Source organism: Ruditapes philippinarum, unplaced genomic scaffold (genome assembly GCF_026571515.1).
Source record: "Ruditapes philippinarum isolate M1 unplaced genomic scaffold, ASM2657151v2 ctg298_1_1_1_1, whole genome shotgun sequence".
NCBI classification, from domain to species: domain Eukaryota; kingdom Metazoa; phylum Mollusca; class Bivalvia; order Venerida; family Veneridae; genus Ruditapes; species Ruditapes philippinarum.
The window spans coordinates 371,295-385,271 of record NW_026853973.1 but is presented as its reverse complement, the minus strand read 5'-3'; the positions used below and the strand labels follow the sequence as shown (position 1 = coordinate 385,271).

The window sequence follows — 13,977 nt, the reverse complement described above, 5'->3', positions numbered from 1 at the left end:
TCTGTTTTTTTTTGTTGTTGTTGTTTTTTTGTTGTTTTTATTGTTGAAGTTGGGTTTTTTTGTTGTTGTTTTTTTTTGTTTTTTTTTTTACTTTTCACCAATAATACTTTTAAGTTAAATGTCAGATTAAGCTGTGAAGTTTGCCATTCTTACAATATGTACTGAAATGGAAACAGCTTATCAGACATGGGGCAAGTTACTTTTAAAAGTAATGCATGAATTGAACATTGTTCGCTAAATTTTGTTCATGAAATTAACATTTGCATTTCTGTATTTTGAAAATGTAATGCATGAAATTGTAAGCATAATTATTGGTATGCTTATTTCATTTCTTCCTTTTTTATCGATTTTAAAACCTAATTCTTAAATACATACACACTATGTTATAAGAGATATTTTCGCGCGAATAATAACAAAGATACATAAATGCAGTATTCTTTCGAAATATCATCCATTTCAATCTAAGAGTACTTACTTTAAATTACTGGCATGTTATATCAGGAGTGCATGCATCTTAAGTATATAATTGTACAAATCTTGAGGAAAGTCATGACATCAGCATTATATTTATTCATATATCGGTTTCTTTAAGTTAAACAGATAATTAGATAAGAAAACTTTAAATAAATGTCGTAGATAAAATTAATGATAATAATTATGTTGTCATACATGTGGCGTAAATAAACATAAATGTGTAAGGCACGTAAATTGCAATAAACATGTCAGGGGTCTGGTTAATTGATAATTCACATATTTCTGAATTTTAATAATTTAAAAACATTTTATAACATAAACAAGAAAATATAATAATTTTACAACGAGTATTTTAAAAAAATTAACTAAAAAAAAAATACAGCGTAACAATAGGACAGATTTAATCTGGTCTGTCTTACAAAAAAAAGCGCCAACCATTTTGGTGTCCATCGGTCTACAATTTCTCGGCTTCACCAGCGTTTTCGCACTAAACTACAGGCCGAATGACGTCAGATTCCACAGGCGGCTATCCGCACCGTAAGGTCTATAAGGCGACGATGTACATCTGTAAGAGACGCTGATGGAGGACATTGTCGTTTCTAAAGATCCCGACGGTGACATTACGAGTGACTTTGTTTTGGATTTTCATTTTGGTTTTTGCCTTTGTTAAGTTTGCATAAGTATGGTTAAAAAGTGTGATTTTGGGATTTTCACCTTAGGTTCTTCGATTTACTGGTGCACATTTGATTTCAAATATTTTTAAATTATTTTCAGTTGTTAAGTTTGCGTTTTGTATTAAAGTTATGATATATATCTAATGGAGTCGTGTTTTCATGTAATAAAATGCATATAGTTCGGGTGTGCGTTTTCATTGTCCTTAAGTATACATGCAGGTTAGATATATTTTCCTGTTAATACGACGATAGATTACTTACAAATTTCTTTGTTTATCAATAGATAATATTATTGCTTAATTTAATAAACATTTAAATCTCCTTAAACTAACAATTCTTTTGATTATAATTTGTTATCACAATAGTTGCACATTTCCGATGTTGTGTTCCTGTACTGCATCTTATATTTTCCGCTTTATTATGACTATCATGGTCGATCTATAAGTTGCTATCGATTACATTTTAACAAAGTTCATTTATTGTTAATAAATATTTCACCACACAGCTGTTTGAAAGTTTTACATAAAATAAAATGGCTGATGAAATAACCTCGGAAAGTTTTATTCCAGCTGTGATTATTCTGTCCTGTGTAATGGTTGTTGGATTTGTTGGTAATCTGCATGTTATTTTCGTATATGCGTTTCGGTTAAAGCCAACAAACCATGGATTTTTTATTATAGTTCTAAGCATTTACGATATCAGTGCATGTACAGTTCTTATACCTTTCATGATATACATGTACATCAATCCATGGACATATGGCAGTGTTTTTATGTGTAGAATCTCCCGGTTCATGATGGGTTTAATTTTCGATGGATCTATACTCACCCTACTATTAGTAGCTGTTTACAGGCAAGTAATTTTTATGATAGAACACCTCGTCATTGCCGTCAACAATATAAACATTTATGCATAGCATATGTGTCAGTCAAACCGCTAATGCTAGTATTTGTTGAACAATATTATAATTTTATTTAGCAAAACTAATAAAATAATAAAGTGGTAATAATTTATGTATGATTTTGTTTATGGTCTTTTAATGGTGTTATACAATGAAAATAAACATGAAAATTGTAAATATTGTGGATGGTCTTCAATAATGTAGACCCTTGCTATATCTGTTGATAAAATGTATATATGCTTTCTGCATAATAAGTTTATTCTTGACTGACTCTCTGATATTGTTTATTTCAATATACTCTTCCAATAATTAATATGTTATATGCTTTGGAAAAACGGTGTAAACAAGGTAATTTGAGAATATGTGCTTAAATTCTGACTTAGACCTGACTTTTTAACCTCTGATCCCTTTTCAAAATTCCATTTATTTAGTTTCGCCCATTGTTTTCTCGTTAAGGGTACAAACATTTTTTACCTGGGGACCACGTGCCGCTTTTCATGGAATGGCACTAACGTGTCACATCGAAGGTTCCTTGATAACCGCCATATGAACACATATGCGGATGTTTCAAAATTTTACCGGTTCATGGTAAATGTTTAATTCTGCGCCAGCCTGTGTTAGGGGGAGGGGCGTTGACGGTAACTTACACATTCCAGTACCGTCCATGACAAGGCTCAATCAAACCGAGCTTGCAACATTTTAAATCTCGCCGTGTTTGGTTTTCTTCATGGATTCTGTTTTTCTCTTTATTTATTAGTAATATATCATGTCTTAATTTCTGTTTTCATTTCAGGTATAGAAAGATATGTCGTCCACATGGATGGCAGATAAAAAATCGAGTTGCTAAACTGCTTTGCTTTATTTCCGCGATATCTGCCTGTGTTTGTTCATGTCCGTTAATTGTTTTCAGTGAGGTAAGCACACACTCCTTAGGAAATAAAACATTTACAGTGTGCGGTGCAGTTGAAGGGACCATAAAGTATGGCCTTTATTATTATATATTTTTGGCACTGATGGCTTTTGTGTCTTTATGCGCTTTGGTATCTCTGTATGCGTGTATTTTAAAAGCAGCATCAATATTACACGCCAAAGAAAGCTATGGTGATGTTAACAAAAGTGGTGTGACAGGTTTGAAGCATATAAAACTAAATGTTTTAAATAGACATAAAGAACTACCAACTTCATGTTCAAAGATAATTGTTTCGCCAGAAGTGGGATATAACCAAGATAACATTGAGGGCAAGACAAGAGATAACAGCGAGACTTTAGCCACCTGCTCAGCCAACCAAATCAAAACAGAGACAACATATGACAATCTCCTGAGAAGGAACAGAATTCGACAAATAACACTAGCTTTTATATTAGTGACAGTGTTCTTTTGTATTAGCTATATTCCATTTTTATCTTTGCAAATCGTTATGAAACAGAGACAAATGTCCTCTTCATACCTCACTATAGATAGTTATATTGCAATACGCATTACAATGACCTGTATATATATCAACAGCATGGTAAACTGTTTTATATACAGCTGTTTTGACAGACAATTCAGACAGGAAATAGGGATGCTATATAAAACGTTATGTCGCAGACGAAAAGACCGACGATCCAATTAATACATAAAAACCTCAGAAAACCATCTAGTTGGACTTTCAATGATTAAGATTTGATCATGAAAGCGTCACGTATGATTTTTTGTAGTTTTTTTTTTTTTTCGACTTTTACTATGCAATTTATTTTCAGTCTTGGTCTTGCTTAAGTGGTAAATGTCATGTGAATTTTACAACTTTGAATATTTAAAATGTGTGACGTTTAAAAAACAAGAAGCAAGTGAATTGTGCATTTATTTAAAAAAATGTAAAAAAGAAAAAGCTGTAACAAAGAAAATTCTGTTTTGTCAGCCAGTTACTAGACAAGTTTTGGTGCCATTCTGAACCCCAATTTATATGATGGGTATGTAATAAAATGCAGTAAATATTACCTCATTGCATATTATTTTCAAACATTTCAATTTATGTTTATGTGCCTAGTACGTGACAAGTAAATAATTGAATAATACGTTTATAATCTAAATGACAAATAAGTCAGAAGAAACATTTATTATCGTTGAGTGTGGGGCTATAACTGTAACCTCGTTTCAAGCCTATTTCACAATGTTCGATATTCCTAAATACTTGGACACATGGAATCACCTTTTTCTTTCCAACATGCCATTAATTTCAACTTACATTCTAACAGAAAACGTGTACTACCAATAAACGAGTTCGAGGCAATAAGAAATTTATACTATTGTGAATCGTTATTACATGCCCAAAGACATGTCTTCGGGACGTTTTATGGTGTGTGTCTGTTCGTCTGTCTGGATTAAATTCAAAGGTTTATTGGCTTCATTCAATCTTTAATTTTAGTTAAAATTATTTTGTTTTTATTAGGCTTGCAAATATGTTTTATCAAAACACAAGTCACGTTTGATTTTTTTACCCCCATCAAAAAGATAAACTACAAAACTCATTCTTATCCCCGCCATAGGTTGTATCAAAGTACTGAATGGGCTGGGTATAAGTTATTATATGGTAATTTTTCTACACTATGTAACATTACGTTAATGACAAGAAAACACATACAAGAGCCCGACAAAGCAAGAGAAAAATTACAATTTAAAGACATCAATTTTTATAAAGCTTCGACCTTTTATGTTCAGACCAGTTTTATCTGTGATGCTAGTCGTTTCTGACGAATTTGACTGACAAGTCTGATCGTCGTTAGACCATCATAAGATTCTGTAGATTAATCTCTGAGTGATGGGCGAGTAATTGCATGACAAGTGTTTTATGTATTGACATTTTCATGATTTTTGAGTAGTTGTATGACAGTTGTTTTAGTGTATTTACATTTTTATGATTTGTGAGTAGTTGCATCACAAGTGTTTTAAGTATTGACATTTTCATGATTTATGAGTAGTTTTATGACAGGTCTTTTATGTATTGGCATTTTCATGATTTTTGAGTAGTTGTATGACAGGTGTTTTGTGTATTGTCACTATGTTTTTAATGATTTATAAGTAGTTCTATGACAGGTCTTTTATGTATTGACATTTTCATGAGTTTTGAGTAGTTGTATGACAGGTGTTTTATGTATTTTTGCATCTTTATAATTTTTGTGTAGTTGTATGACAGGTCTTTTGTGTATTGACATTAATTGTTTCATGATTTGTGAGTATTTGTATGACAGGTGTATTGTGTATTGACATTTTCATGATTTGTGTGTAGTTGTATGACAGATCTTTTATGTATTGATATTTTCGTGATTTGTGAGTATTTGTATGACAGGGAATTTTATGTATTGACATTTTCATTATTTGTGAGTATTTGTATGACAGGTGTATTGTGTATTGACATTTTCATGATTTGTGAGTAGTTGTATGGCAGGGTGTTTTATGTATTGACATTTTCATTATTTGTGAGTATTTGTATGACAGGTGTTTTGTGTATTGACATTTTTATGATTTGTGAGTAGTTGTATGACAGGTGTTTTGTGTATTGACATTTTCATGATTTGTGAGTAGTTGTATGACAGGGTGTTTTATGTATTGACATATTCATTATTTGTAACAACGCTACATTTAATAAAACCTGGTATCCTGCTTGTGTTTCCTGTGATTCTGTTTTTGTTTTGTTTTTGTTGTTGTTGTTTTTTTTTTTGTTGTTGTTTTTTTCACCAATAATACTTTTGAATTGAATGTCAAATTGGGCTGTGAAGTTTGCCAATCTTACAAAATGTATTGAAATGGAAACAGCTTATCAGACATGGGGCAAATCACTTTTAAAAGTAATGCATGCATTTAGCATTGTTCGCTGAATTTTGTTCATTAAATTTACATTTGCATTACTGTATTTTGAAAATGTAATGCATGAAATTTTAAGCATAATTATTGGTATGTTTATTTCATTTCTTCCTTTTTTAACGATTTTAAAACCTAATTCTTAAATACATACACACTATGTTATAAGAGATATTTTCGCGCGAATAATAACAAAGATACATAAATGCAGTATTCTTTCGAAATATCATCCATTTCAATCGAAGAGTACTTACTTTAAATTACTGGCATGTTATATCAGGAGTTGTATGCATTTTAAGTATATAATTGTAAAGAACTTGACGAAAGTCATTACACAAACATTATATTTATTCATATATTGGTTTATATAATTATAGCTATACTGTATTACTTTAACTTCAACAAAGTTACTGTATAGTGTCAAAGATAATAACTTTCAATTTTATATAATTTGATCACAAATACATACAAAACAAAGATTATCAACCATGGGATGTCATAACTTTTTGTTTTCATGTATGCTTCACAATTAAAGGAGTAACCTCCCTTATACCAATGCACATATGTTTTAAATAAATTGGTTTAAATATGCAGCATAAATACTGAAGCCTTAGAGTATGTCTGCCATAACAATGTTTCATACTACTGAGCAATATGATTTATACGCTTTTTTATCAGCCATTTTTTTAATATCATAACTTTTTATAACCTTGTAAGTAGTAAGTTTTGGCATAGTATCTAAAGCGCAAAAAGACTCGCAAAATTGTCTATATAAGCATTCTATTGCTTTACATGTACTTATTTGGAGGTCAGTAACAAGTATACCTTCAGACATATTATTCCATAAAAAACTATACCCAACTCATTCAACGAAGGGTCCATGAACCTTTAACCAAGTTTAGACAGTTGCATTTGTTGTTTGTAGTCCACATTCAATTTTGTTCCAATAATTTATTATTAACCTCTTCCACATCCGGGGCTCTGTAAAATCCCAAAATTGCGCAGCCATAATTCATATTGGACGAATCATTAAAAATAATGACTTCAGTTTTTCACTGAAACCAAGAGGCATAGCATCAAATAAAGAATTTAATGTAAACAAAGCTTTAAACGTGTGTTCAAATAAAATCTTTAGAGCATTAAAACATTTCCAATAGCAGACAATGTTATACCTAAATAACAAAATATGCTAACAATTATTTTGTATTTATTTTTGTATAATCGTAATACACATAAATATGTTCTTGTCTATTACCTAATTTACAAATCATTACATACATATGATTTACTTCTATTCAGAGATATATTCCATTTTACAAAATGAGCATGTAGTTTGTTCATTAAAGTTTGCACCTCATTTACGGAGTAGGAATATAACAGTGCCATCCAGCAAAAAGTAACATGAAAACTTGCGAATCGTTTTAAGGAATATTCAATATGCACATCTCTATCAAAAAACAACTTTTCCTTGTATCATTTATAAAAATATGAAGGGAGATACTGTCTCGTCTCCCTGCTTTACTAACAAATTGTAAACTATCAAAATAATTAGTTAATTACCATTTAACCAATTACCACATATACACGCCTTTTAACACCTTTTGTCACCCCTACCCTTTTTTTGTCTCAAATGGTAAAAAAAATGCCTTATTTAGGCCCCCAAAACATGTTTTGTTTGAGAAATGTTGTTTAAAAAGTGACCACTTTTTTCGGCGCCGCCCTCTATTCAAAAAGGATACATCAAGGGGTTGCCGGAAGGGGGATGTGCATCGCCAAAAAAAAATTTTGGACTTGTGAGAGGCTAAAAATGGCCCAGGCGTCGATCATAAGGTAACGTGTAACCAAACGCTGGAAAGTCTTTGACTCTATGTCAATCCATTGAGAAGTTGCAGCACTTTGAAATAAATTTTGATGGAAAAAAAATCAACGCAAAATAGATGATTCTTTAGGTAATTTTGAGATGTCCACTCCTCTTTCCCATTGGTAACCGAAAATTTTTTAAGGACTGAGTAGCTTTACAAAATAACAATGGTCCACCTCAACTTTTGTGGCAAGTTTCATTAGTATTGAAGCAGTTTTTATAGTTTTATAGCAATTTGAACTTATAACGGGAGACTTTTCAATGAAAACAGCCATTTACACAAAATGCTCATGTAGTTATGGGGTTAATCATGCAGACACATATTTAAAAACAATATTGTACCATTAAATTTTAGCATGTTTTTTTTAAACTTAAATGATAGTTTACAATAGATGCCATTTTTTTTTATAATCAACAGATGCACAATAAAGTTTCCTTCTTTCATGGCTCTTGAATAATCCTAATTAATGAAAGCCCTGTTAAACAAAATGCAATCAACAGTACTTCGTTCATGGCTATGACCGAAACCCAATTTGAAAGTGAGTTAAAAAACGTCATTACTCTCAATAAACAAACGGCCCGATTATCAAGCAATATATTATCATATTATTGGAACCCCTTTTGTGGACAAAAAAAAGTAATACTTTTGTCCAAGATCCAGAGAAAATCCTTATTTAATACTAGTATATAGTTAAATACTTCACGGTAACGTTACATTTCTCTTGGGAGCCGTTGAAACTTTCTTGCGATTACAGGAAGTAAAACTTGTTTTGACATTGTGCTATTTGCACTATAACATATTTACATTTTACATGTAGTTATAATAGTAATACATCTTATGATCATACACATGCCTTATAACATTGGTGCATCTTTAACTTAATTGATTTACATTCAAATAGAATCTTTATATAGTGTCCTTCTCTCAAAACTTGTTTAAAACATGTTCAGTAAAAAAGCAAATCTTCGTCTCAGGATACGTTCAAATCTAAATATTTATGAAATCCTTAGAATCAATCGTTTAAAGAGAAAATGAACCATGGACTGGCAGACAAGATTGCACAATATTTTTGCAGATTACCTATGACTATACATGTGATGAATAAATCGATCAATCAGTTACTTTAACACGATGATTAACATCCAAATGCTATTTTGTTTGTTTGTCTGTTTTTGTTGTTGTTTTTTATTTCCCGTTGTTGTTGTTTTGTTGTTTTATTTTTAATTTTTTGTGTATGTTCGCTTTTTTTTGGTATTTTAATTGATTTTTTTACACGAATACTCGGCACATCGCAGCCAGGAACAAGAACCATCGTCTCTGGATTTCCACCACAGAGGCCATTGTGTTTTTATAAATGCATAAGATATGAAAAAGGCTACTTCAATATAAATTCTAATGCATTGTCTCTTTAGTATGTCTAGGTCAAGAGGGCTTTAACTGTACTAAATATACCTGGTTATTACGTGCAAGTTTGTAGTACTTTTCCTGTCTATGTGACGATGAATTAATAATTGTTGATTTTAATAAATATTTATATTTTCTTACACTAATCAACGATCCATTTCCGATGTTATGTTCCTGTATTGCATGTTTTCATTCTTTTCATGATTTCTCCTGTATTATAACTATCACTATGGTACATTTAATTGCTATCGATTACATTTCAACTAAGTTCTGTCACCGTTAACTGTTGAAAAATTTTACATAAGATAAAATGGCTGATGAAATAAACTCGGAAAGTTTTATTCCAGCTGTGGTTATTCTGTCTTGTCTAATGGTTGTTGGATTTGTTGGTAATCTGCATGTTATTTTCGTATATGCGTTCAGGTTAAAGCCAACAAACCATGCAATTTTTATTATAGTTCTGAGCATTTTACGATATCAGTGCATGTATTGTGCTTATTCCTTTCAGGATATACATGTACATCAATCCATGGAATTATGGCAGTGTTTTTATGTGTAGAATCCACACGTTCATGATGGGATTAATTTTCACTGGATCAGTTTTCACCCTTCTATTAGTAGCTGTTTACAGGCAAGTTATTTTTATCAAAGAACACCATTGACATCAATATAAACATTTATACATAACATATCTTATAACCAAACCGCTAATGCTAGTATTTCTTGAAAAAATTTTTTTTATAATTTTACTTAGCAAAACAAATAAAAAAAAGTGGTAATAATTTATTTATAGTGTTTGTTTTGTTGGCTTTAAATGGTGTTCAGAGTGAAAATAAACAAGATAATTGTCTATATTTTGGATGGTCTAACATGATGTAGACCTTTGCTATAACTGTTGCGTAAAAATGTACTTAAACATTTCTGTTATTATAAGCTTATTCTTACCGACTCTCTGATAATAATCTTCTATTTAATCAATTTCATATGCTTGGAAAAAACAGTGTAAACAAGGTAATTTTGAGAATATGTGCTTAAATTCTTGACTTAAACCTGACTTTTTAACCAATGACCCCTTTTCAAAATTCCATTTATTTAGTTCACCCATTGTTTTTTCGTTTTAGGGTATGACATCTTTTTACATGGGGACCATCTGCGGATGTTTCAAATTTTTACCAGTTTATGTAAATGTTGAATGCTAATGGGTGTGGACGGCACATTCCAGTCCGTCCATGGACAGGCGAAATCAGACGGGGGCCTGCTCACCGTGCTGGGTTTTCTTTTCTCCTTTTTATTACTAATATATCATGTTCTGTTTTTTTATTATTTCTGTTTTCATTTTCAGATATAGAAAGTTATGTCGGCCACATGGATGGCAGATAAAAACCGAGTTGCTAAAACTGCTTTGCTTTATTGCTGCGATATCTGCTTGTGTTTTGTTCATGTCCATTACTTGCTTTCAGCGATGTAAGGACACTATCCTTGGAAAATAAAACATTAACAGTGTGCGTTACAGTTGAAGGGACCATACAATATGTCCTTTTTCATCGTATTATTTATTGGCACTGATGGCTTTTGTGCTTTATGCGCTTTGTTATCTCTTTAATACATGTATTTTAAAAGCAGCGTCAAGATTACACCGCCAAAGAAGCTTTTTGATTGATGTTCACAAAAGTGGTTTTTGTAACAGGTTTGAAGCATATAAAACTAAATGTTTTAAATAGACCTAAAACTATCGGCTTCATGTACGAAGATAATTGATTCGCAAGAAGTCGAATATAATCCAGATAACAATGAGGGCAAGACAAGAGATAACAGCGAGACTTTAGCCACCTGCTCATCAAACCATATCAAAACAGAAACAACAAATGACAATCATCAGAGAAGATATAAAATTAGACAAATAACACTAGCTTTTATATTGTGACTGTGTTCTTTTGTATTAGCTATATTCCATTTATATCTCTAGACATCTTTCTGATACAAGGAGCTCATTATCTCAATATAAATAGTATTATTGCAATAAAACATTTACAATGACCTGTGTATTTATCAATAGCATGGTAAACTGTTTTATTTACAGCTGCTTTGACAGACAATTCAGACAAGAAATACGGGTGTTATATAAAACGTTTATGTCGCAGACGAAAAGACCGACGATCGTATTGATAATACATATACACCTAAGCAAACCATCTAATCGGAATATTTCCTGACCAATACAAATGATTTAAGATTTAATATTATGATAGTGTCACGTATGGATTTTTGTTAGTATATTTTCGACTTTCACTATGGCAATTTACTTTCAGTCTTTGGTACAAATTTTTCAAAAAGGGATATAATACTATTTAAATAATTTAAGAATTTTCTCTTAGTGACGTTAGAAAATATCAGGAAAGATATTGGAACGCTTATTGTTTCCCGCTTTGTCAGTCCGTCCCTAAAGTTTATCCGAAATACTCCACTGGTTTAGAATCTGTTTGTGACTTTGATATTTCAAAAATAAAAGCGAATAGATTATATAACACTGATGATGAAGAACAAAACTAGCTGGAAATAAAATTATTTATTTTCAATTTTTTGTCAGAAGTTGGAAAATACAAAATTAATATAATTACGTGGTGAATGCTTTGATCAAAGGACAATTATGTTTCAGTTGAAATTTTTGAGCCAAATTTGTACATGGGCTTTGTGATACAATAAAGATGAACTGTAGAATTATTTAAAGACACTTTAAGGCATTTTTTGTTTGCTTGTTTTTAATAGAAAATAATAACTATTTTATTAGTTTGTCTATTTATTCATGTATTCGTTAAACCGAAAACTCAATGTTTTACGAGATTTTTAGAATGTAATGTACTTTTATTCGAGGGCTTTTGCAGATGTTAATGCACAAAAAAGGTCAATTAGCGCTTTTCTTGCACAAATGTTTACATGTATGTCTGATTTATAAATTTCACGTTTCATTTGTTTTTTTCGTATAAAGGAACCGGTTTAAACTTGTTTCTTAAGTGGTTAATGAATTTTACCTATTTGAATATCTAAAACTGTATTGATGTTTAAAAACTAGTAGCAGTTAAATTGTGATTTTTTTAAATGTTACAAAGAAAATTTCTGTTTTGTCAGCCAGTTACTTGATTATGTTTTGGTGTCATACTGAACGCCATTTTAAATATAATGGGTATGTAATAAAATGCATTAAATATCATCTCATTTCATCTTATTTTCAAACAGTTCAATTTATGTTTATGACAAATGACATAAATATTCGTAAGTCACATTTATTATCGTTGAGTGGGGCTATAATTGTAATTTCATTTCAAGCCTATTTCACAATGTTCGATATTCCTAAATACTCAGACACATGGCATCACCTTTTTCTTTCCAACAGGCCATAAATTTCAACTTACATTCTCACAGAAAACGTGTACTACCAATTTACTAGTACGATTACTAAGAAATTAATACTATTGCAAATCATTATTACATGCTCGAAGACATGTCTTTGGGACGTATTATGTGTGGCGTCGTCTGTCTGGGTCAAATTCAAAGGTTAATGGGCTTCATTAAAGCCTTAATTTTAGTTTGTTTTTTCTATTAGGCATGCGACTATGTTTTATCAAAACACAAGTCAAGTTTCATTTCTTTTACCCATCAAAATATAAAATCAATAAATGGTACCACAAAACTCATACTTGTACCGCCATGAGTCTTATTAAAGTACTTAATGGACTGGGTATATGTTATAATATGGTAATCTTTCTAAACTATGTAACATTACGTTAATGACAAGAAAACACATATAAGAGCCGCAAAGCAAGAAAAATGACAATTTAAAGACATCAATTTTTATGACGCTTCAACCTTTTATATTCAAACCAGTTTTGTCTGTGACGCTAGTCGTTTCTGACTAGACTGATCGTCGTTAGACCATCATAAGATTCTGTAGATTAATCTCTGAGTGATGACCGAGTAATTGCATGACAAGTGTTTTATGTATTGACATTTTTATGATTTGTGAGTAGTTGTATGACAGGTGTTTTTGTGTATTTACATTTTCATGATTTCTGAGTTGTTGCATCACAAGTGTTTTAAGTATTTACATTTTCATGATTTATGAGTAGTACTGTGACAGGTCTTTTATGTATTGGCATTTTCATGATTTTTGAGTAGTTGTATGACAGGTGTTTTATGTATTTGCATTTTCATAACTTGTGTGTAGTTGTATGACAGGTCTTTTGTTTATTGACATTAATTGTTTCATGATTTGTGAGTAGTTGTATGACAGGTGTTTTGTGAATTGACATTTTCATGATTTGTGTGTAGTTGTATGACAGATCTTTTATGTATTGACATTTTCATGATTTGTGAGTAGTTGTATGACAGGTGTTTTGTGTATTGACATTTTCATGATTTGTGAGTAGTTGTATGACAGGTGTTTTGTGTATTGACATTTTCATGATTTGTGAGTAGTTGTATGACAGGTGTTTTGTGTATTGACATTTTCATGATTTGTGAGTAGTTGTATGACAGGTGTTTTGTGTATTGACATTTTCATGATTTGTGAGTAGTTGTATGACAGGTGTTTTATGTATTGACATTTTCATTATTTGTAACAACGCTACATTTAATAAAACCTAATATCCTGCTTATGTTACCTGTGTGTCTGTTTTTTTTGTTGTTGTTGTTTTTTTTTTGTTGTTTTTATTGTTGAAGTTGTTTTTTTTTTTTATTTTTTGTTTTTTTGTTTTGTTTTTTTTTTACTTTTCACCAATAATACTTTTAAGTTAAATGTCAGATTAAGCTGTGAAGTTTGCCATT

The 13,977-nt window shown here is 30.9% G+C and overlaps 1 protein-coding gene across 1 annotated transcript; it reads left to right on the top strand.

Moving 5' to 3' along the window:
* The first annotated feature begins 1,564 nt into the window (after positions 1-1,564).
* Positions 1,565-5,692, top strand: LOC132738573 (neuropeptide Y receptor type 6-like). The gene is made up of 2 exons (XM_060726086.1): positions 1,565-2,000; positions 2,843-5,692. Exons 1-2 carry the CDS (start codon positions 1,681-1,683, stop codon positions 3,663-3,665), a joined length of 1,143 nt encoding a protein of 380 aa, XP_060582069.1. The 5' UTR covers positions 1,565-1,680; the 3' UTR covers positions 3,666-5,692.
* The last annotated feature ends 8,285 nt before the right edge of the window (positions 5,693-13,977 follow it).